Here is a 27500-nt window from a genome sequence, read left to right as displayed (position 1 = left end):
AGACAATTATGAATCTTTATTTTCGTCTGCGCACAATTGATTCTATTAATAAAAATCAGTTTTAATTATTCTATGTCTGCGTCACCTTTGATTGTAGAAAATTTATGTAAAGAAGTGTGTGTATTGGGTATTATAAAGGAAATCATATGCTAGTTTTCCTTATTTTTGCTTTAGATTTCAAAATTTTAACCTGAGATGATAGTATTTTTTTAGTTGTACTTATTTTTTCAACAGCACACTAAATCATCAAATGAACAAACTTGAATAGTAGAGAAGAGGATATCTTTCACTTTTATGATTGCACTGACACCACATAATGCAAAGAATTTTGGCTTAGTGTCATCTAAAGGCAGAACATTACAAAGAATGAAGTGCTTATTAGACTACATCACCACAGTATTAACTCAACTGCAAATCTTCTGGTTATTAGAGTTGCAAAATCTTTATTGTCAAATTGTGTTTATGATAATCAAATAAGTTCACAATAGTAAGTCAATAAGTGAGTTCATGATTGTAATTTATTCATCTGAGTAAACTGAGAGCATGAGTGATAGGGAATGTAGTAAGTAATCCAATATCAAGAGTAAGTTCAAATCCTCCAATGTCTGATATAACTGAATTGTGGTCCACCAACATCCTATTGGCACACTAAAACTTTTCTCAAATGAAATAGCAAGCATGTTTTACTCTTGTCTTCGTGAATATATTAATAATAGAATAGAGAACTAAATTAAGCTCTTATAAACATTATCATGAATATAACATATCAATAACTGTGAGACATATCATCTATAGTGAGTTTCAGAGTGTTTAACAATAGAGAGCATGATGCATTGTAAGTCATTTTCTGTACAGACTGTTTCTTGGTACAGTTGAAGAACATTAGCTTATTAAGTCCCTGTGGAGTGTGTTTCTGAAATCAGTTCTTACAAGTACTACAAGTTTGTCTTAAGGTATCTTGGCTATATGCAAATGATGTCTATGGAAGGTCATCAAAGAAAAAAGTGTTGCATCATCTACATAGGAGTATATTAAAAGTTGCCTGAATATAGACACATGTAATCATTCGCACGCACACAAACACAAATAGCATTGATTATTGTCATATGAGCATCCAGTTGGATGATCTACTCATTGAATTAATGTGCAAAGTGGTTGACTGGCATCATTCATGTAATTCTCCAGTAGAATCAGCTAGACCTAATGGGCTTCTATGCAGTTTCTTTCTACTTAAACTCACTCACAAGGTTTGCTTTGATCCAAAGTCAGTAAAGGCACTTGCTTAAGGTGCAATACAGTGGTATTGTCTGTGGAACTTCATGGCTGTAAAGCAAACTTCCTAACCACTCATATGTATATGATTGTATACAAACATACTACATACATACATATTTAAATATACACCAATGATATATATGTTCATTATCATAGCCTGTCTTATAATGAAGTTAGTATTTTGCTCTACTTATCTCACTTTGACGTAATTTCTGATAGATTTTTGTCTCATCCTGAGTTGTCAATCTTTTAGAATTTCTTTTCACAGATGAAGTCTCCTCATCTACTTTGATTAGTGCTAAAGACAGTCCTGCGAAGCACCCTGACACCAAACGAGTTCAGGCACTGCTGAAAGAGCCTGAACAGTGTCTTGTGGAGATGGGGACTGACTGGGATTCTGCTTGACAGGTGGCCTGGGAGGACTCAGGAATATACTGAGAAATGATGAATGCAGCAACACACAGCAACAATGCATGCCTCCACACTTGACCTAACCTAAAGATTTTCAGATATTTTTGAAGAGAATATCTAGACACCTACATATGAAGTAAATATCAGTTGACCATAAATTGTCCATATTGACAAATATCAATTGCACACATATAAAAACATATATCCTCTTCCCTGTACATCAGAAAAATACACTGTCAATGCAGGCTACACAAATCATATTGCTATTAAGGAACAGAATGTGGCTGTAGGAATAAATGTTTACATGAACATTTATTCCTATACCATAGGGCCTGACTGCATCATCCAAGGCACAAAAGTTTGTTGAGTGAATTTTGCCTTAATTCAAATAACAAAGAACTCAATTTTTACTTAATAATGCTGTGTGCTCTGTGTGCTCTGATGTGGGTCAGTTGTATTGTTGTCTCAATGCTTCAGTTTATTGCAGAGTGAAAGAGGGTGTTTCCTAGCTCTTTCTCTAGCATATTCTTTTTAACTCTATGATTGCACTATGATTTTTAATTCTCTAAGCCTCTTGCTTAAATGATATAAATTAACAGGTTGGTTAAATGCATGACTTGAGAGCCTGTGAACCAATATGATACTGAGTTGATTATATTTTCTAACTACATATTTAAAACACTCTAGAAATGAACAGAAAAAGAAATGCTTGCACTAAGGAATATTCTTGAACAGTGAAAGAGACCTGATGAAAGTAAAAATACATTCTTAAAGGACCTTAAATTTAAAATTCCACTTCTGACATCTTACTACTGAACTCTCTTGTATAAAGCAGAATTTACTTACTAAACTTCATTTAAACTTCCTGACAAGTAAATTAATATACTCTCTGATAATATACTCTCTGATAATATACATCTCAAACGTCAATAAATCTGGTACCATTCCTAATAAAATCTTGTTAACATGAATTTAACAACACACTTCCTATTAATAGTTCAGGCAATAGAATAAATTTTGTTTCTCTAGTAATAACATAGACTTTAACAATAATCTAACAATAGTAACAAAGCATATATAAAATATAAATAGTATAACTGAACAACATTATACAACAACTAATTTTACTCACTTGGCAAAGCTGATGAGAAGGTTTTAAAAATCTTCAAAAATGTTGTAAATCTCTCTAGATGAAATTCCTTTAATCATTTCTAAAAATTTAGTGATATGCAACTGTAAGGTGTCTTCTTAAAAGTAAAACAGTTTAAAAATACCAGAAAAAAATTTAAGTATGTAATATGAAAATAAGGGAGTCATAGGTGCTGTTTAATATTCTCAATAGCAAGAGCAGTGAGAGAAATATCATACAGGTCCCTTTAAGGGATTGATACTCTTTTCTGTCTCAAATGTTTAATATATTTATAATAAGCAAGTTAAAAATTTATAATCATATATTCTAAATTTATTTTTCAAATAATCATTTTTACCTCTTTCAAAGGAATTTATTCTGTAGTTGTTCCAAAACCTATTTCAGAAAACTGAAAGAAATGAAGTTTTTGTTTGATTGTTTACAATATGTTCTGAGAGATTTTGCTTATGTTAAGAACTGTCAACTTTATTCTGACTACATCAAAGAAAATAATTCCACTGCATGCATGTTGTCTGTTACTAACTGAAGATAGAGAGAAAAGAATGTAGTTTTCAAAAATAAGAGAAAAGGGTGGGATTTAGGTTCATTTATGATATAAAAATAATTTTGACCAAAGTGAGAGAGAATAGATATTTACAAACAAAATGCGAGCAATTGTGTAATTTACATGACTTTTAAAAAGGTGAGTGACCTAATCTATATTTATCAGCAGCATTCCACGTGCTCAGGAAATCTATATACTGTTACTGACTGGCTGCTAAGGAGAAATGATTGGACGGAGTATATGAGTTTAAACATATGAAAACGGAAATTTTGCTTAAGCTTTTACATTTACTTGCATCAGATTCTTGTGACATGTTAATTTCCCTCTTGAAAATACTACAAAGTGAGAAGAATCAATAATTTCAAATCACCCATGAAAAGTTTTATAATGCATTTTAAATGATGTTTCAAAGGAATGTAACAATCTGTTTTTACCAGTTACATTCTTCATAGGTGTTCACTACTACTGACTGCTTGCTACTAAAATCTCAGCATTGAAGAGAAATGTCTACTCTATTGTAATCTTAGATACACAAGAAAATATCATGGCCAGGGCTGGTAATTTTAGATCACTCTGCTTAATCAAAATTAATTTAGAGCTAAGCAGCTTTTTACCCATTTTTCCAACTTGAAATGTTTCATACATTTTTCTTCTCTACATTAACAACCTACTCACTGTTATTTCTAATCACATGTACACCTATGTAGTGATATCATAACTTATTCTTTGTAGACCTTCACATACAACCTTAGCACACATACCAGACTGGTACAGCTTTCATAAACAAAATCCTTGAAAATGTTCTCTAAAGAGAACAAGAACAATATAGTCTCTTTCCACAGCACCATGATACATAAAGAAATAGTCTTGCAATATGACATCCTCTCTATTCAAGAAAGAAGAAATTCGCTTCAAATTTTATATCTTGAAATCTCATCAAAGATGGTGAGACTTAGCTATACTAAATTATTGCAAAATCAGCATTCATTTCCATTAATAATTCACCCTTCCATACTTGATCATTCCATATAGATACAAATGCAACATACTTTAGATACTGTTCACCTAGTCTAACATTACAGTTGTTATAAATATAAATATTTCGTAATATATTAAAAGCAAGCCCTTACACTCGAACTAGTTGATAAATGTTCATTCTCTAAAATGTTATAAATGCTGGTCACAAATAGTATTATCTGTCTCTTCTAATTGGTTAAAAAGAGATGATGAGCGATGGCTAGAAGAATATTGAGCTTTATTTGATAACCAGTTGATCTAGCAAGCGGGGCCTCATATCAGTGAGGGGTCTGGTGTGCAATGATGCAGTTGAGAGGTAGGCCCAGAAACAGCGTGCATTCTCTCCTGATGACCCCATACACTTACTGGCTTCCAGTATGTGGAGCTTTTGACTGGTAGCACTTGCATGTGCAAGTTGTTTGCAAAACATCATTTATAATATTAATTCTCAGTCAACAAATCCTTTAGCACTAGGAACTTCAAAGTTAACAGAATTAACAAAAATTTAGACATTGCTAAACTCAGCAAAACCTATAATTGTAAAGCTTTCTATAGAATCCACTCAAAGATCATGGCAAACTGTAGAAGGATCTGAAAAATATTCAAAGAACAAAAGAATTAGACTACTTAGCTACTTAACCTATTTGTTACCAACTCCTTCCACCACATGGAAGTTGTTATTTTAATGTACTTGAATTGAAATCAAAACTTTCCATAATAAATTCTATGTAAGAATCTTTTGTTATGTTCCAAGTACCAGCTTAATGAAAATCTCTCCTGAATCTTGGTTTATTTTCAAAATTAATTGTACTTTATGAACAGAGTGTCAATAAAAATATGATCATAAAAGGGTTGAGAAGTGTTATTAATATATATGTGGTGCAAAAGAATCCAGAGATGCAACAGAGAATTACATTTAAAACTAATAATAAAAATAATAAGAATAATGGTAGATTCTCTGCCAGGGAGTTAGCCATACCTCTCTACTGACAATGCAGACTTGAAAACAAGGAGTCATCACTTAGTTTGCTTAGAAACTTAATACATATCAAATTAGGAATAACATTAAATTTTAAATAATATATAACTTTTTTTCTATGAAACTGATGAAATGTAAACAATGTGTATGTGTGATGAACAGATGTTTAAGATGTTTGCATTTCACATTACAATCATCTTGGGATTCTCACTAGACAGCATCTTGGGAATAACCAGGAACTATCCCTAATGCTCCCACTGTTTTTCTTGCCTTTATATCCTTAATTATGCTTGCAATTGTACTGATGTCAACTTTAATGGCTAGTTTCTCTTAGATCTACTTATCTTTTGTCACCTATGTATACTCATTATTATGGTGGAGGTGCAATGGCCCAGTGGTTAGGGCAGCAGACTTGTGGTCATAGGATCTTGGTTTCAATTCCCAGACCAAGCGTTGTGAGTGTTTATTGAGCAAAAACACCTGAAGTTTCATGAGGCTTCAGTAGGGGTGGTGGTGGCAAACCCTGCTGTACTCTTTCACCACAACTTTCTCTCATTCTTTCTCCCTGTTTCTGTTGTACTTGTGTTTCAAAGGGTCAGCCTTGTCACACTGTGTCATGCTGAATATCCCCGAGAACTACATTAAGGGTACACGTATCTGTGGAGTGCTCAGTGACTTGCATGTTAATTTCACGAGCATGATGCTCTGTTGATCGGATCAACTGGAACCCTCGGCGTCATAACCGACAGAGTGCCACGACAATACTCATTATTGAACAAGTTCTCATAACAGTCCTTCAAAGTCTAGCCATTTATATAATTCCATGTAAAAATCCTCCGTGTGTGTGTGTGTGTGTGTGTGCGTGTGTGCGTGCATGTCTTTGTGAGTGTGTGTGCACGTCTTTGTGAGTGTGTATGTATGGGTCTCCAGAAAGAAACAAACACTACCTTTTCATAAATAGCAAGTTATTTCCAAAACATTGTTAATTGCTTGAGATTATCTCCCCTCCTCATTCTTAGACAGTTGCAATTGCTGCTAGCTGCTTATTTACGTTTCTCTCAAAGTAAAGGTAATTCTCTTATATGGCATTTAGTATACCTTTCTTTGTATTCATGAATTCATGTACTACATGCACACGTACACACATGCACACACACACACACACACACACACGAATGCTCTATTATACTGTGCTGTGACTATCATCCACTTGTAGATGGGAGTAACAGAAATCAATTGTAACAAGAAAAACAAAATAACTAAAATGAATAACCTCTCTCCAGACAAATATCAACAAACTTAGAAAAAATATTGGACATTTAGACACTATCATTAAATGCAAAACGAATAATAGATTCCCGCACCAGCAGCTGTGACTTCATGAAAGATTATATAAGGTCAGTTGGAACTACAAGCGACACTGGCAGGTGCAGTAATTGCCCTTAAATACAAATTGTGAGTAGTAAGTGAAAAACTTCATTATCAGAAAATATTACCAGAATGCAAGCACATCAGTTGCAAGTTTGCACTAAACCTTCATGCAGTGTATCATAGCCAAGTCATCCAAGTAATAAAAGCTCCTCTCCGTAATGATTTAGAGTAATTTGGGGAACGAATTGGAAATGTAAACAACCAACACAAACACGACAGGAAATGGTTAAATGAGTTATGTGCAGATGTCTCTCCTAAAACATATATAAACAGTGAAGCTCTCTTGATGGTTGTTGCAAAACTACTGAACAAAGAATCACCTTGGAGAAACCTGATAGTCGGTTATTGGTTTAAAAAGTTCATGTTTTACAGGGCAGCCATCATTAACCTTAAAAAAACCCAATAAATGCTGAGATTGGTGTGTCAGACAGCTGTACATACAACTCTAGTAGGTAAAAGCCAGGAGACATATGTTGCCAAAGACTTCAGGCCTAAAGCATGTTTGAATGTGATATAGAAATTATACAGGTTGCTTGAATATGTTCCCCTAGGTCACTATGAAACATATACTGTGGTGACTGAAAAGCAGGCAGGAGGTAAGAAAGGGATCTGGGGCAGTACCAAACAGTCTTTCATCAACAGAACTGGTTTCAAGGAGCTTAAGCAGCTTTACCAAAACCTGTTGGCTGTAATGGTTAGGCTATAAGAAGGCATTTGGCTTAATTCTTCATTCATGGATGATAATAGAGTCACTATGCTTTGCTAATGTTCCAGTTACTATATGAGACTGACATAACAATATGTTAGTCTCATATTGTTAAGAGACTGACAACAATATGGTCCACAGAGCTATTGATAAGAACTGGGGCTACTACTAAAGTCACTAACAGAATTAGGCTATCAAAAAGGATATTTATGGGTTTATTTGTTTATAGTTTCAGCTTAGAGCTGTGGCCATGCTGATGCACCGCCGACAGCTTATCTTCAATGCTCTTTGTCCTAGCAATGAACTTTTTGTCAGCCTGTTAAGGAAATACAAAGGCTACACAGTAGTATCTACTGACAAAAGAAAAAATTATATTACCCACACCTTAAGCTGCATTTGAGCAATATATACCACAATTAAAACTAAGTACAACTTTTTCAGGGTACAATGGAATGGAGTTTGGTCAGGATAAGCATTCATATATGGTAGTCAAACAAGGAAAAATTGTCAATCAGGGAAGGAAGATGGATACCAATAGCTTTCTATTTTCTTGACTACTAGTGATGAGCGCTACGCACACCTTGAAATTGATGAGAATATTGCATATATTGATACTAAGATTCTGTGGAAATTGATGATATACTGGAAGAAAAGGGAATCGAAGGAAATTATTTCAAGTTAATAGAGAATGTGTACACCAACTGTAGAACTACAACAACTATAAACAACAAAGCAATTGATATCAAAAATGGTAAAGGAGGCACACAAGCAGACACTATATTACCCAAATTATTCACACCTGTATTAGAAAAGATTTTTAAAATCTTATATTGGTCAGATAAAAGAATAAATATCATGCTAAATCATCTCAAATTTGCTGATGGTATTGTACTTATTTCCAAAAGCATTAAAAAATCAACAGAAATCCTCAGAGAACTAAAAGAAGAAAACAAAAAATGTGAACTCAGAATAGATATTAAATCAAATGAAGGTATTTTCCAACCATCTAACCACAGCTGAAAATGTAGTAATAAATGATGAAATAGTTGAACACGTACACCAATACACCTATCTTGGACAAATATGTTTAAAGGATTAAAATCAGACCAAAGAAATCGAACAATGAATATACTTGGGATGGGAAGCCTTTTGTAAATTGAACCATATGCGCAGTAATTTTGTCCATGTGTCTAAAAAGAAAGGTCTTCAACCATTACATATGCATCAGAAATATGAACTACCAAGAGCAATGAAAATAAATTAAGAGCAACACAAAGAATCATGGAAAGGAAAATGCTCAAGATTTAACAAAATGGATGGGTGGAGAAACAATAGGATAAGAGGGGTAACAGTTTTAATGTATTGTCTGGAAAATAAAAACTCTGAAATGGTCTTTTGCAGGACATGTGTTTAGAAGAAAGGACAATAAGTGGTATACCAAATGGACAGATTGGACACTATGTCTAGAAAAAAAAAAGAAAAGGAGAGGAAGACCATGTAGTAGTTGGAATGGAGACTTCGTTAAATTCTTTGACACCCAAACATAGATGAGGAAAACATCAGACCATGGTTGGTGGGGAGATCAAGGATGGTGTGAAGAGTGAAACAATATTGACAAAAGATTACTCCAGCAGACTTATGGAATTCAAAGCTGTCAATGTTAAAAAAAACAAGCAAATCTCACGATACTTTCACAGTGCCCATGCTAGTCCCAAAATTTGGAATACTAGAGTGGATACTTGGAGAAATCTGTAACATGGATATCAGGATGAAGAATGTGTTAACTAGTAATCTCCTCATCCATGACAACTCTGAAAGGATCTATGTTAAGCAGAAGGATGGAGATGTAAGGTTAGTTTAAATGACCTTTGAGTGCCAAATCATACCTACTGAACAATAAAGAAAGTGCATTATATCTCAACAGCAGAAGTAATAACATCATAAAATTAGGCAAAGAACTCCTGAACAGATACTCTGAGTATACAGCTGCTCTATGTGAACTATGAATGGCTGGACTAATCTACTTAATGCTAAATATCTGATCAACAACAGGGATAGGGATGCCTCTAGACTTTATGTTGGGATAGAAAATGTTGATTGTGCCATACTGATGTGGAAAATACACTCATATCAGCAACAGTTGTCAGAAAATGTCTACAAGATATTACCTTTCCATGATATGACATTATTACTAAAACCATCTACAATAATAAACACAGGAAGAATTGTTTTGACAGCTGTACCATATACATACATACATACATACATTATATATATATATATATATATATATATATATATATATATATATATATATATATATATATATATATATAATTGAAGGTACACGAAGTACTAGAGTTGCTAGAAATAAGAGTGAAAAAAAAAACTCAAGCGACTATTTCACTGAAAATTCAACAGGCTGATGAAAATCAAGGAACGAACAAAATCTAACTTACCATTGCAGCTGAAAGTCACAAATAAAGATCACAGATATACCTATATCATGTGATTTTAAACTTTAAGATATTTCTCTTAGTTCTCATCATTAAGTCTCACAGTTGCCAAGGGTTAAATTTATACTTGCTTCATTATCCCTGTTCAAAATTGTTGAAAGACCAGCACCAAATTCAAATGATATCAGTATATAATTATACATAAATAAATAAAGATATTACTATTAATAAATAATAACAACAATAATATAAGTGGCCAGCAAGCATTAATGCCAAAAAGGCAAATTCATAAATTTATAATTAATAATTGATTAACAAATTTATGAATTTGCCTTTCTGGCATTTATGCTTGCTGGCCACTTATATTATTGTGGTTATTATTTATTAATAAGAATAATAATACCTTTATTTATGTATAATTATACACTGATATCGTTTCAATTTGATGCTGGTCTTTCAATGATTTTGACACGCATGACAAAGCAAGTATAAATTTAACCCTTGTCAACAGCAAGACTTACAGATGAGAACTAAGAGAAATATCTCAAAGTTTGAAATCACATGATATAGGTATATCTGTGATCTTCATTTGTGCCTTTCAGCCACAATGGTAAGTTAGATTTTGCTTGTTTCTCTATTTTCATCAGCTTGTTGAATTTTCAGTGAAATAGTGGCTTATTTGAATATTTTTCAATTCCTATTTCTAGCAAAGCTGGTACTTCATGTACCCTCAATTATAATTAATAATTAATTATAAATTTATGAATTTACCTTTTTGGCATTAATGCTTGTTGGCCACTTATATTATTGTCGTTCTTTATCAACAATAATAGTAATATCTTTATATATATATATATATATATATATATGCACAGTATAAAAATAACAACATATTCTCACATTCTCAGCGGAAAGACTTCTTTCACAGTTTTAATTGGACACTCAAATTGGCCCTAACAACTTTCAATTTACATACTCCAAAAGCCTCATAGTAGGAAGTTCTTTACCTTAAACCAGCTGACAATGCAGACACTCAAGTGCTCTAACAGCTCAGCCATCCCACTCTTCTGCCAAAAATTACTCAAAGACTTTCCTTATTAAAACTTAAAGATTGTCTTAGTCTGTATTAGTCACCTTATCTCTACCATTCTGCTTCCTTTGAACAGATCTATATTCATCTTAAAAGTACCATTGACTACTACTATCTACTTCTTTCTGAAATTTCTAAAACCTAGCAAATCTTGTCTCTCTAATTCTTATAGCTGCTCAACTGATGAATTTCTTCTCAATTATCTTAGCAAATAAATATCACTTTTCCATTACACCCTGGTATAACTGACACTACTCATATCTGCAATGTTTTTAACTCCTTTCACATGTAATTGGAAATTTCCAAACTTCTCACAATGGACATTAAATCTTAATATATTGGCTTTCCTTTCAATGATGGTCTATCACACTTACAATACTTCTTCAATTGCCAGACCCTACATGCTCTTCTTATCTGAACTTATTCTTACTCTAAATTTATTCACTTTCTTTGGTGGAATTTTAACCACACCTAAGCTATGTGACTTTTGAGACTGGGATTGGCTTCAATTAAACTAACCTGTATGTAGACACATCAAGGTTCACAATTCTATTTGTCAATTCTATTGGCCAATCATAGAATAACTTGATTTACCAGAAAATAACTCATCTGCTAAATCTTATTCATCAGCAATGAACATCTCTAACATAACTTTCAGCTTCCTTGACACCTTTTTCACTATCAATAATAGCATTTATAGTGTACAAATTTCCCTTAATTTTTCTTCTCATTCCATACTTCCCTCTCCACACTAAATCCATCATCTCTTCACAGTTTCTGTGACCACTCTATTGGTTATACTTCAACTTGAAGATTGAAGAAATTAACTTCTTTACATATGGTTAACATTATTCATTGTTAAATTTTATTCTCTATCACACCTGGGATATATGCTGTTACCTTCCTGTTACACATACCCATACCAATAAACCATGAGATGGTATGATAATTACTACATGGTCACTTGATCTGCTACAAATAACAGTCAGATCTTTCTCAAATCAAACCTGACTGTCTTATGTACACTATGTCCATATATATAAAAATGGAATGATCACAGCTGGAACATTTCCCATCTTAGGTATATCTGTTGGTTAAGGACTAATTCGAGGCTATACAATCACTTCAAACCAAGCTCTTCTTTCTATTCTATTACACATGATAGTCCTTCGCTTTTAATACTCTATCTTAAGCAAGTCTTCATATCGACTTTCTGACCTTCAAACTTTTTTTTCACGTATGTCACCTTGATCCTTAATATATCTCCCCTTTTTGAAAACTTTAGTTTTAGGATGTATCCAAGACATTTCTCTCCAGTTCCTTTACCATCCTGTCGTTGCTTGCCCTCAGCAACAAGCCTTCTCTCCCTCTTTCATTATGTTTTCTTTTTATTCAAACCTTGGTTAGACCTTTTCTTCTCTTCTGCCTACAACTCTTTTCTCCTAATTTTCCTGTCTCTCCACCCTCTTGCATTATATTTTACATTATATCTTCAACTATTGACTATTGACAGTCATAAATCACTTCACTTCACAATATACAAAGTTTTTTTTACAAATTATAGGTCAAGGCATGGTTGCGATCAAGAAGTCTGCTTCCTAATAAATGTGGTTTCAACTGACCAAAACCTTGTGAGTAGATTTAGTAGACAGAAACTGAAAGGAGCTTGTTGCAGATACATACATATGAACACACACACACACACACACACACACGTATATACTTGACACCTGTTGTCTTGATTGACATCATGAGATAGTTGTTAATGAGCATCACCCACCTACATGTAGTGTCCTGTATTTGCAGTTTTTCATGAAAACATGTCTAGTCAGAGGGAAATGTTGCATTGCCATAAGGAATCTACTATTTGATCCATGTAAGCATGAAAAGTGAACATCAAAACAATGAAGAGGATAAAAATATATTCAGTCTGTCTACCACAATTCAAAGTTTGACCACTTCTTACATGTGCTTTTTCCATGCATGGAGCATATAAGTGGCTTTTGAATTCTGAGAGCTGTTTGCAATTTGTGTTACAAACAGTGCAAATATGTCTCACCTCCAGTGGCACAGTTCTGTTTGTCATGTCTGATTTATAGATTTTTAACCCTTTTGTTACTGTATTTGAGATGCTCTGTGTTTCTTTCAATTAATCTTAAATATTACAAAGAATTTAGTAAAACAACTCAGTTATCATTCAGCTAGTGTTAGGAACGTGAATTGTGACTAAGGTTTGGTGGAAGATTTTAATCCCAAACTTATGAAAACAAGACATTTGTACTCAGAGCCAGAACCAGTTTCAGCCGGGTTGGTAATGAAAGGGTTAAGTACCTTTTAGGCCAGCATAGGACTTATATGTCTCATTAAAAATATGTCATATGAGTGTGTCTGCTGGATTGATCTTTGTACCGTTTAAGCCAACTGTTTGAAAATAAGTTCTGAGAAGTGAAGTTAAGCCAGCCTTACAAAGACAAGTCTAACCACACTGAGGGGTGACTGAAGAGTGACATTATTTCCGCACTTAGCACAGTGTTATTCTGCTATAGTTCTCCTTTCATTTTTGCATATTTTTGTTTATTTTCTTCAAAATCTTTTAGATACATACATTCATAAACACATACATATGTATAACAATGTGTATGTGTATCTGTGTGTGTGTGTGTGTGTGTGTGTGTGTGTGTGTGTGTGTGTGTGTGTGTGTTATATTTGTAAATAGGGAACCCAGTTTGTCTTTCAAATATGTAATATTAAAAGCATGATTGTGTGCAATTTTCTTCATATTTATTCACAACTTTTGTATTTCATTATTAGTACTGTATGTTTCACTTGGGACAATAGTATTCCTAAATTCATAAATCCATTAATGTTTCAAGACCTTCTACGTCTCATCATCATAATGAAAGTATAATGATAATAGTGTGCTGTTTACATACTTTGCAGTAGTCACATTACATTACAGGAATATTATTGTAACTGACAAAATCATTAATGTTGTATTTAAAATTATTTGCTATTTAAGCACTGATTTCATGGTTTATTTTATGTGCTGTTAAGTTTTGGTTTACGTTTTGCTGTTAGTAAAGCTTCCATAGTAAAGTTCTTTTCATTTTTTTTTTTGAGGAATTCTAAATAAAACTATTCTAATTTTATTTTGTTTATTGTATTATATGTTGCAAGTAAAACAAACAGTATTAATGCTGGTTATTATAATAAACTTGAACAATATAAGAACAAATTCACTTGCACTGATGTAACAGATGTAGCACCCAGGAAAGATACAAAAACTATACACACATATATATATGGTATACTACATGAACCAAATGTACCCCAGTTCATTAAAAGTGGATAAAACAAAACCTAACATGTATCACATCTAATCACATTGTCATAGTTAGAATATGCTACAATAATTAACCTAAAATGAAACCATAAATTTGCACACCAGAGTATATAATTCAGATAACTAACATAATGTACAAATTTCAATATAAACAATGAAAATTGTAAACTTCATGACTAAAACTGTTACATTAGATACACAAGCATGATACTTTCTCACTGGTTGACCAGTCAATGCAATACATATTATAATACCTGAAATATAAATAAGATAAAAAACAGTACAACAGCTTTATATAAAATTTCACAATAATTGAGAGAATTTTTTTATGGAAGTTTTACTAATAGAAAAAACAAATAAAAATAAAATTAAAATACAGATACACCACCCATGAAATAAATTATGAAATCAGGACTTAACAGTTGAAAAATTAATTTAAAAACTTTTTGAAAAGGGTTTTTTATTGTCAAAAATTTTGTATATGAAATAGTAAAATTAGATAATATTGCTGTAGTGTTAAGTTTTCTGTTCATTTTTGTACAATGTTATTACAAAGACCAAATAAATTTCAAGTTTATACACACATGTGTATATGTATTGTGTGTGTGTGTGGGGGGAGAAATTGTGGATGCTAGAAATGGGTGACTAGTGATTGTCTAAATCAGCTTGAATTAAGACTAACATTAAAACTATGTTGAATGGCTCCTTCTCACAATATCAGTCTCACATTCCCTTCACAAAATAGACATCATTAACAACAATGAGCCAACAATGTACCCCTCATGTGGTTCACTCGATTTGCTAGATATAGCAGCGAAATTTCCCCCAAATCACACTGTACTGTTTTTAAAAAAGAACTATATTACCCAATGACTTCAAACTATATTAGGTAATGTAGTTTGGCATACACATGCCTGAAGTAAAGGTAGAATAATCATCCCTAGAATGTCATTAATCATAGGCCTGCCTGATTGAGGCCATCCTGGGAGCAAACACCAGCAACATCATACACAACTTTTGTTTTCATTTATTTTGAAGTAATTAAAGGAATACTCGAAAGATAATTTCACTTAGGGTCAGATGGCTAAATAATTTGTATTGAAGCCTTTGAAACTGCTGACAAAATAACATTATGTATTACAAAGGTAGCAAGGAGAAATAAATGTCTTGATTTAAAGAATCATGTTAATGAGAATCAATTAAATTAAGGCAGATTTTAATAATTTTAGACATAGTATCAAGTTTTTACTAAAACATGTACACAGAAATATGAAGAGTGTAATATAGCATTTTACCAAAATGTAGAACTAAAGATATGAATTTAATAGTTAAGGATATGGAGTTTTTACCAATATATGGAGCAAAAAAAATTAGATTTTCGTTTTTATTTTGGTGAAACAACTATAAGTACTTAGCAGAAAACAAATTATTTTAACTGCAATTATTAATCTACAGAAATTCCTTTGATGTGATGCCATACTTCAAAATCAATGAGACACCTTGGTTACTGTCAACAATTTAAGTGCATTCTTTGGACTGTATTTGATGGAGCAATGTGGTAAGTACAAAACTGAGTAACCACAAAACATTTTCAGCAAGTTCCTGACTGTATTACAAAGGTGTCCAAAATGGATTGAGTATCTGTATATTATTAACCTTGGCCTAGCAGAATCAAAATAATAAACCTGAGAAAGTAGTTTTGTATGGAAAACTTGAGAAAAATCACAGACAAGTACATAAATAGAAGTGCATGGAGTGCTATACAAATGGAAATGTATGGCAAATTAAAAGCTATATGGTTTGGTAGTTGAGAGAAAATAAGGTAGTGACATGTGGTTAGCAACTAATGTTACCAGCAACATGAAAAATAAACCAAACAGTTGGATGCCTAGCAGGAAACATAAAGTAATTCTCAGTACCATAGTTTCCACAATTCAGAAATATATCTGATATAAAATAAAAGGCAAACTAGTGGATTTTTTATTATTTTTATTTACACCAATTTCTGAAATTAATGTTTTAAAAACAGGTAGTGCTTCTAAAGTATGAAATAGTTCATGAAGTACAACTAGTAGCTACTTTTTAAATTGACAAACTAAAGTAAGAAATAGAATAGTTCATCTCAAAGGTCAAATCTTAAAAAATATTGAAGAGATTGTTTTAATAGAAAGAACTATTCAAATTTCAGTTATTTAATACATTATATTACAGGTACATATAAAATGGAACTTTCATACATTTTATGAGGATTCAGGGAGACTATAAACTATTGAAGGAAAATTTGAAGAAAAACATGTCAAAGAAAACAAAAGCACTTCCTTTGTGTATTAAACTTTTGCAAGGTGACTATGTAATTGTATGAAGATGACTAGCTTCAGGTTCTAGCCATGATAAAAAGAAAGCAGTAAAATACAGTAATTTGTGACAAAGAGGTAACACAATTTAAATTTAGTACTTTAAATATTTGAACAGAATAAGAAGTGCTAAATATTTTTAAATTTCAGAAAAGTGAACTTTTGCTTAATTTGGAACTGTGAATCAATTTTTGTGGAAGTGAAAGAAATTAAAGAAAGTAATATTGGTTTGACCTTGATGTTTGCTAAGGCAGATGCACATACACATATATTTATATATATGTTTAACTTTTCAAGTAAAACATAAACATCATGTTCACAAGAATGTCTAAATCATTTCAATGGCTGCTAATGAAGATCAAGTATTATATGACAAACATTAATAAATAAACAATCTTTTGATAACACTATTGACAGTTATAATATCCACAAAGAGACTACTCAGTACTAATCTGTTAATCAATAATTGATTGATAACTGGTAAGGATTCATAAGATGAAAAATAGCAACTGCTCAAACTGTGACTGCCTGGGAATTCTTGCTTTTGAATCTTAATATATATTATATTTTAGTGAGAGTTGTTGCTGAGCAGGTATATGGAAAGGAAATATAGAGAAAAATGTTCAAATGTATAGTGGGGTCTTAATTTTCTGTCACTAATGATAGGCAGTCTGGTTGAAGTAGTAAACATTTTAGAACTATTGATCATTACTGTTTTAATCATGGTTGGGGTAATTATTTAATCATAATTATAAAGATTTTTGGTAGACTAGTATAATATTCTTCAAGTAGACCGAAAGAATAATGAAATAATTTAGTGTATCAACATAACTATTCATCTTCTGTGTACATAAGATTTTCCTTCACTATGTTCTAACAATCTTCTGCTTACAATATACACGGTTTGTTATTGCTTGTATGCTGAATTATATATAATGTATTATATATATGTTCAATGTCATATACGTAGAAATATTTTCACCTGTTAGTTATGAATAGTTGGTTATTGCATATAGAGAATATTAATATTTGCTAAAACGTTTTAATACAAATGATATATATATATATATTACTGATTATTTTATATATGGTGTAATAAACTGAAATATATTCATATATTTTAGTTTAGACACATATTCTCAAGAGTTGGAACAACTTGCATAAAAAATACAGTTTTACTAGTGTAGCAGTTACCGATATAGTTGTAAAGGTGGAAATAGAGAAATAATGTTTCAAAAACATGGAGTTTTAATAACTTAAAAAGAATTTATATTTGCATTTGGATTGCTGCCTTTACCAAATAGTTGATTCTTCTCATTTTCTGTAACACTGTCAAATAAAATACTTTAATTGCTACCATGAACATATTTCAATGTAAATTTAGAACAGTAAAAAAAAGATTCAAATAAGATTTCTTTTTTAATGAAAATAATGATTTGTAGTTAATGTTAGTTATTAATGATTTTTGTATAAATGTCACATTTGAAAGTCATGTTTAATGAAATAACACTAAAGCTTTGTGTGTAATAGGTGCACATTAGCAGAACAACTGTGCTGTATTTGACATCTGTTCCATTCAGTTAACAATAGAAAGTTTTAGATTTTTATCATAAATATTTTGATGGAATAAACAGACAATTTCTGATTTTCTGGCAGAGTTTATTTCAAAATAAATCACATAATAATTATATAAATTGTTATGTTTGCATGTACTCAGTGGCAGCAGAAATAGAAGGATTTCTTATGACTGCTTGATACCCTTGCTCGTGGCAATCCCACTATCATGAAGCAAGTATTAATGTGTCATGCCAAAGACATATTGTCTATAACAAAATTTGAATTTATAATTAAAGGTCACACATCTTTCTTTCTCTTTCACCCTGTCTACATTCATGCACACACACACACACGCACACACATGCATGCATACACATGCATGCATGCACATACATGCATGCATGCACACACACGTGTGCATGTGCGCGTACACACACACACATACATAAATCTGTAGAATTTTGCAAAACATAAATATGTAGATTTGGCACAAGACATAAACTTCTTCAAATTTATTTGAAATATGAAATCATATTTATGAAATATAAGCAAACAGACTTATAACTGCTGATACTTCTTCATGGTTAAAATCTAAGATAGCTTTTTAATCCAGAACATGCTGCATTTAGAAAAGGGCCTGGGTTTGTCACCAAATTATGACATATGTATGTATATGTATGTATATCTGTATATATACCTCACCTACATACACATGTATATCATCAGATTTGATGACAAATCCAGGTAAACTTTAAAAAAATGCATGCATTGGATTAATAGGTATGAACACATTAAAGAAGCTCACAGTTGTCACCTGTTAGTAGATTTACGAAGCTGAAAATATTCCTGGGAAATCAGGTACTAACTCCATATTGCAAGAGTAACAGAGGCACATGGAGTTGTCATGCTTAGGAACAAAATAAAATGCCTGCTGCAGATGTGAATTAATGACATTTAAGCAGGTACACATATTCTGTTATTCAACATGTATATTTGCAACCCCATACTCTCAAACATGCTCACACACCCACATATCAATTCATAATTACACACACACACACAAAACACATGTGTATATATGTGTGTATGTGTCTAGTATGCATATTGTAGCAATGTGTCTTTTAATGTGTATATACTTATTGATAATTATTAATTGACATTATTTTATTACATTTTTCAACTGACATAAGAAAAAGTAGAAATCATTACTAACCTCTCTTTTGGTAAGTTCACATTGGTTAAGTTGAGGTAATTATTCCGAACACTGCGTAAACTGGCCAGAATCTGGGCAAATGGGGTAACAATCAAATCCTCTGAATGTCTGGAAGAAGAAGACAAAGAATTTTTGCTTTTACTTCGTGGCTCTCGTCTTAATTTTGACAGCCAGTTGCGAGCTTTTCCTTGGCTGCCCGATGAGGTATTAAGATTGGGAGATAGATATTGCATGTTGACTGTAATTACTGGTACAGTAAGACTGTCCAAGTCACTACTGGTACTCGGATGGCGCCGACGAAAAAGACTTCGACTCCTATGCCCACTCATCCATACAAATATAATGGAACCAATTTATCAAAATATAATTGAGATTCTGGTGTATGGTTAATGATAGCTTCCTCTTCTGTGGAACAGAAGATAAGCCATGTACAATAGAATTCAATCCAAGAAGAGCAAGTAGGTAAATATATAAAAAAACAATAGCATTGTATTTGTTTTGTAGTATTGAAACATCAACAAGGAGTACATATCAGCTTGTTCTAAACAAAGCATACGACATCCATAAGAATATTCTTTAAGTCATGCTACTATGATAACAAGCCCATCAAAAGAATATGTAACATTAAATGGAATAGAGCCTGTTGATAAGTAAATCTAAGACATAATTGGTACATTATAGAGCTTACATGCATAGAATAATAGTAACAAGAGTAAATATTAAGTCAATCTGATTTAGGTAGTGGCATCACTGTAGTAGTCTTCCAATCAAAGTAAATGCAAGGTTATCACGAACAGCACAATATATAGAGGTATATTTGAAGATTTCATAATAAAACTTATTGAAAATATCACAGTAAATAGAAGTTATCAATCCTATTAAAACATGTAAAATGTAGCATGTAGGTTATAGTAATCCAATTGTGAGTATCTGTAAACTGCTATGTGTATAGTGAGTGTTATTCCAAAACAGAGCTAGCAGAGAGAAATATAGATTTTGGGCTGTAAACTGACATCAGTTGTCAATATGAAAATAATTTTTTTTTTCTTAGCATACATGCAAATCAATATCTTTTCTTTACATGTAGGCAAATCAATAGATAATGAACAATTTAGCTTTAAAAATTTAAGGAGAAAATAAAGCTCTGGATCATATTTCTATAAACATATTTTTGAGGTAACACACCAAATTGACAAACACATACACATACTCATACACATGTGTGCACGTGCACACACACACACACACACACACACACAAACACACACACACAAGCATTGACATACACACATACACACACACAAATAACTAACAATACAAAATGTAATTGGTATTAGCAAGTGTTATTGTGTATGCCATCTTCTAGGGAGAAGATATCTTTCTTGGCATAAATTTTATACATTATTATCTGTAGTAAATAAATGATATATCTGAAGAAGTAGCCAAGTGTGATTGCAAGGTAGAGAATACAGTTATTGAAAAAAGGTAATGATTGTTTTGGCTTTTGCAGATGTAGTTGGCTAGCCAAAATCTGAACTAGTTGGAAGGTTGAAGACATGTTAAGGAGAAAAAGTTGCAAAATAGAGACATATTAATTAAAAATGTAAAGAATATACATGCACATATTTATTTACATGCACACATACACACACACAAACATACATGCATAAATATATATACATACATTATACACACATACACACACACATATTATATACATGCTCACTTACATATGTGTGTGAGTAAATGGAAAGATAGAAATACACATAGGGACAGGTATAGAAAGACTGAGAGGTGCCCTTTTTAATGAAGAATATGACAGCTGAGAGAAGATCATTCATTAACTATTTTTATATTTAGTGACCATCACCTGAATATATATATATATGCATGCGTGTGTGTGTGTGTGTGTGTGTGTGTGTATACATATATATGTGTGTGTTTGAGTGTATACATACACATACTCACACACAGACACACTCACACACAGACATACTCACGAGTGGTGAGACAACCTAACAAATAGAAAAATAAGTGAGGAAGCAGGAAAAGCAGAAAGAGAAAAAATGAGAGAAAGGAAATTGGAGAATAAAGAAAAAATGAGTGAGAGAGAGAGTGAGAGAAAGAGAAAGAGAGAAAGGGAGAGAGAGAGAGAGAGAGAGAGAGAGAGAGAGAGAGAGAGAGAGAGAGTGAGAGAAAGAGAAAGAGAGAAAGGGAGAGAGAGAGAGAGAGAGAGAGAGAGAGAGAGAGAGAGAGAGAGAGAGTGTGTGTGTGCATGGAGGAGGAAAGAGAGAAATAATCTAAAATCTTAAATCTGTTCATCAAAGAGAATCAGTATTGGCTTGGATAGTTTCCTTCCATAGTAGTTCCACTGCTATCACTAACACTTACTACTTAGCTTTTGTTAATAAATTTCACTGTAAATGCTAAGACTGCATATTATGGTTGCTGTTTCTATTTCTGTGGCTGCTACCATTGCTTCATCTGCAACAACTGCTGCTGTCACATTTTCTTCAATATACCAGCATAAAGAGGGTAGTGAAATACCTTATAAATCGAAACAGCATAACAGATCGAAGATGAATAGGAATGCTAACATATCACAGACAGCATATGTGTTTATTGCATTTAAATTTCAAACATGTCTCCATTAAGATCAATAATTTTTACCTTTTATCTTTAATATACAAGTATTTGATATCAACAACATGTAAAATATTCAAATAAAACTATAGTCAGTGTAGTATGTAATATCAGTAAGCAATGAGCTTCAAGAATAATAACACTAACTAGATTATTTATAAAGAAGTTATTCTCATTGTTTATAAAAGATTTGTCTATAGAAATGCATTTTTAATGATTAGTCAATATGGAGCTAAAGTCTTTGTTACACACACATATTTAGCACTACACATACAAGCTCTGATATCATACCTATAGACTTATAAACAACATAATAATTGCAGTTATATCATAATTATAAGTCAGATCATTAGTTGCTGATGTTAAGCAATATAAAAGGAATTGCTATGGCAGTTTACTAGTGACTTAATCTTTTTTGTATAATATTTTAGAGCTAGCTGATTTTAATGATACTTTCTACAGACAGCTGAGACAAATTAATCAGGCCTGTAAAATAAGTAAATGCTCAGACCTTCAATGATAAATAGTGGAAAGTGATATCAAATACTCTTCAGAACAGTATTTGATATCACTTTATGGACAAATGTAGTAGGAAATAATTATTATATTGTTGTCTAAATTGAGCAATTTTAAACTGTAGAAGATAATTATCTGAGAAGCTTTTGTGAGTTAACAATGTGTTCTAAGCACTGGAGTGGAAGTCACAATTTTTATTGGTAATATTTTTTTTCACATTTACTTTCACTAACCATAAACGGAAGTTGTTTTTAAAATTAGACATAAAAGAAAAAATTATGGCTGAATGCACTTTCGGGCAGAGAATGATTTCTTTGTTCTAGATGTGCTCAGGTAATAGAAACAACGAAAGCCCCTACTTCACATGCAATTTAATGTCTTCAGAAAGATTTAAATATCACACTTATGGCTCTGATTTCAACACTTTAACTACTGAGTTATTTAAATATTTTATAGAAATATAAACAAACAAAGCTCAAAGATAATGTATATTCTGACACTGAAATAAAGCTGGAAACTTCACTAAATTTTATTTCAAGTGCAAATAAGTTTTGTGGAAAATATTTTATAAATTTCTCTTCTAAGAAAATGATTTCCAAAAATGTTCCAATAATTGAAAATTTAGAAATCTGAAAAGAATATTTTTTTGTAGGAAAGCTTTATAATTTTGGTCTTGCACTTATTGACTTAACACATATTATAATTACTATATTAAAAAAATCCATAATGATTTTTATTTCAGTAGTAGAACTTTATGTAGTAAATTGCTACAGTTCTTTGGGTGTGCAAGATAAAGTTGTCCATATCTAAATACTGAATTTAATACACATGTAGGAGCGTTATTAAAAAAAAAAACTGCTTTTCGGAAAAACAATTGAAAAATACTTCTGACGAAGTGATTATGTGCCTGTGTCCTCTAACTTGGGCTTATATGTGTTTCATTGACCTCCTTATATGTGTTTCATTGACATGTTATGTAAATGGGTTTGTTCCTTAACCAGAATGGAATCTGATTTTGTGCATATATTTTTGTGAGTGAGTGAGAGAGGGAATGAGAGAGAGGGAGAGAGAGAGAGAGAGAGCATGAACATGCATAAATGCAAACATCTTCAGCATGCATGGTGATGTGTGTATGTGTATATGCATGCACAAATACACATACACTAAATTTGCTGCACTTATAATGCAAATGTTTCTTGGAAATACAAACGCCTTTTAAAAGTTAAGCTACAGAAGTTATAAAAGACATTGAAATCACTTCTTAAAGGAAGGTTTTAAAGTCATTTTCCTGTGTAAGGGTGTTTCAAAACACTGGAGGCATTTATGAACCAAGAAAGCCTTTACATAGTTGCTAAGCCTGCTAGTAATAGCAGCTAGATTCCCTCAAGTCCTGCCCTATCGTCTTAAAACAAGGATACACTAGGGAAAATAGTTCTAGACATACAAAAAGATAAAATGGTAGAAGCTGGAATATCTTTGAAGTTAAGTCTGTTTAATCAGGACTTTCTTCAGGCTAAACAACAACAACAACTACTACTACTACTACTACTACTACTACTACTACTACTACTACTACTACTACTACTACTACTACTATGACTACTACTACTACTACTACTACTACTACTACTACTACTACTACTACTACTATGACTACTACTACTACTACTACTACTACTACTACTACTACTACTACTAGTAGTAGTAGTAGTAGTAGAAACATTTCTCTTTCTACTCAAACTGACTAAATATTAGTAGTTTAGTGACTGTGTGGCAGAACTATCTTGACTGCTGACATTTTAGTTCTCTTTTGTCATATGTGTCATTTTACCCAATCAGAATTTGGGAGATTTTAACCAATCAGAAATGTTAACCAATTAAAAATTTTAGTAATCAGAACCTAGTAGTCTGTAAGCCACATTTTGGTTATTTAAAGAGAAATCCAACAGTTCACAGATGAATATCTGTTTGTCACTTCATTCACTTGACACCAGACAAGTTTGCAGCTGAAATTTGCAGTATTTTTTTTCACAGACACTAACTATATGGAATGGAATTGACTCACACTTAACTGATGCAATGCACTAACCCGAATGAAAAATTTTTGGTGATGTTTATTTTCATCACTTTGGGGAACAAATAAAATGAAAAATCATATATAATCAATAAATATTATTATGTATATAACCATTTTAATTCTTTACATTGGTGTAATGAGAGTGACTTTACATTAAGATATACTCACAAAAGTGTGACGTCACAAGTTTGTATGTATGACGATGTAAATAAAGACATAGTAATGGCTGCACCCTGTGTCGTGTCATGATTTACATGGTGTCAGAAGTGGGATTGAATAATTGTCCGAATGGATCAGATAAGAAACCTGAATGAACTTAATCTTGAAGGCAATGTAGCCAAGAACTGGAAACGGTGGATACAAAGGTTTGAACTTTACCTTACAGCTAGCAGAATTGCAACTAAATCACAGAATATGAAGTGTGCTACACATGGCAAGAGAGGCTGCAGTTCAAGTGTATTATGCTTTTGAGTGGAGTGAGGAAGCTGATAGCAAAAATTATGACAAAGTGAAGAAAAAGTTTCAGGAATACTGTGAACCTAAGAAAAATCTGATGATTGAGAAACATACAAAGAAATCAATGCCATGAATATCAGTAAGGGTCCAAGAAGAAAGTATGTCTCAGTGGAGACAGTGTGGTTACAAATATGCTAAAGACAAATGTCCAGCTGCTGGAAATGTTTGTGACAAATGCAGTGGTAAACATCATTTTGCCAGCATATGTAAAACCATCTCGGCATGACGGCCAAGACACTAGAGAGAGAAAACACAAAAATGTTCACATTGTTGGCAATTCTGAAGAGATTGAAGAATTTGAGGAATTATTCATTGGACCACCAATGAAGATGATGAAGACTCGTATGAGACTTTATTAATCAACAAGAAACCAGTGAAAGTGAAACTGGATATGGGTGCACAGTGCAATATCATTTCCAAATCAATGTTTGATAGTTTGAATTTGAAGAATAAGTAACTGTCAAGATCAAAAGTGAAACCTGTGTCATACTTCAGAGAAAAGCAATTCCCACTTGGAGAAATAGAACTATCAGTATCAAGTGAAATCAGTGGCACTTCGAAGTACTACTCCAGGTTGTGGAAGAAAACTGCCCAAGTATACTGGGAAGAAAAGCCTGTGAGAAATTGAAGTTGGTAGAGTGAGTTCACAACATTCAGAAAGTGAATACAGACATACTGGGAGAATATCCAGAGTTGTATGGATGCATGCTGGGAGAACACCATATAGAATTAGTGGACAAAATCATACCCATGGTATACCCACAGAAAAAAGTGCCTGCTGCTTTGATAGACAAGGCGCAAGTAGAACTTGATCAAATGACCAAGCTTGGAGTTGTCATCAAAGAGGCTCGACCCACAAACTGGGTTAATAACATGGTGACAGTAGGGAAACCAAACAAGATTAGGATCTGTATGGACCCAAAAGATCTTAATTGTGCCATAAAAAGAGAACACTATCCCATGAGAACTGTTGAGGAAATTATGTCACGAATGCCAGGTGCCAAGCCGTTCACCATTCTTGATGCAGAGTCTGGATTTTGGCAGATACAACTTGATGAAAGCAGTTCTAAGTTGTGTACCTTCACTACCTCATTTGGTAGATACTGATTCACTCAACTACCTTCCGGAGTGAAGTCAGCACTGGAGGTATTTCAGAGAACAATGTCACAGATCTTAGAAGGTCTATCAGGCACAATATGTATTATTGATGACATTTTGGTGTGGGGTACAGATGTCAAGCAATATGATGAAAGACTGCATACTGTTCAAGTGGCCTGAAATTGAATGCAAAGAAATGCAAGCTGAGAATGACGGAGGTTGCATATGTAGGGCATCTTCTCTCTGACAAAGGACTGAAGCCAGATCCTGAAAAGGTGAAAGCTATCTGAGAAATGCCAGAGCCTGAAGACAAAACAAATCTGATGAGATTCCTCAGTATGATACAGTATCTGGGAAGTTCATGGCAAATCTCTCCAGTGAACTGCAACTCTATGAGAATTATTCCTGAAGGACATTGCACGGCACTGGGAAGAAAGGCAGCAAACATGTTTCAAGAATTTGAAACGAAGAGTGACAGAAACTCCAGTACGACAGTACTTTGATGTTACAAAGCAAGTAACAGGTGGGGGTATAAACACACACATACTCTCTCTCTCTCTCTCTCTCTCTCTCTCTCACTCTCACACACACACACACACATACACATACAATACATATATATACATATATATATATATATCATATATAAATATACACATATATATATATATATATACATATACATAGATATATATATACATATATATATATGCATATATATATGTATATAAGCAATGTTAAATCTCTGAGCGAGGTATTAACAGTAACTGCACGACAAGGTGAAGTATATTTGCCACTTAAATGTGACTGACCCCTAAGGGTGGATGTTACTACTGCTTTTAGCCCCAGGAGAACATCTCCTCCAGCTGGCTATCGACACACATCTGTGTCCTGTCTATATTTGCAAAGGGAAGTCATCCTTCCCATCTCGATCTGAAGGCACTAGGTCTCTACTCCCTGGAACGCAGGCGGGAGAGATATGTAATAATATACATATGGAAAATACTGGAAGGAATGGTGCCAAACTTTGGCATCAAGTACTACAGGAATGCCCGCACGGGTCACCACTGCACGGTGCCAAATGTGCCGTCCACTGCATCTCACATAAGAACGAGATACTGCAG

The 27500-nt window shown here is 32.8% G+C and overlaps 1 protein-coding gene across 9 annotated transcripts in view; it reads right to left on the bottom strand.

Moving 5' to 3' along the window:
* The window catches only part of LOC106867760 (cAMP-specific 3',5'-cyclic phosphodiesterase 4C), a 704791-nt gene that overhangs the window by 113327 nt on the left and 563964 nt on the right, over positions 1-27500 (bottom strand). For all 9 annotated transcript variants that reach the window (XM_014912735.2, XM_014912734.2, XM_014912731.2 and 6 more), the window contains one exon: positions 19527-19634. In XM_014912735.2, the coding sequence (XP_014768221.1) occupies positions 19527-19634 (108 nt within the window). The remainder of the gene's footprint in view (positions 1-19526; positions 19635-27500) is intronic.

This window comes from Octopus bimaculoides, chromosome 18 (assembly GCF_001194135.2).
Source record: "Octopus bimaculoides isolate UCB-OBI-ISO-001 chromosome 18, ASM119413v2, whole genome shotgun sequence".
In the NCBI taxonomy this organism is placed as follows: domain Eukaryota; kingdom Metazoa; phylum Mollusca; class Cephalopoda; order Octopoda; family Octopodidae; genus Octopus; species Octopus bimaculoides.
The sequence above is the reverse complement of the archived record's forward strand: the minus strand, read 5'-3'. Positions and strand labels throughout refer to the sequence as shown.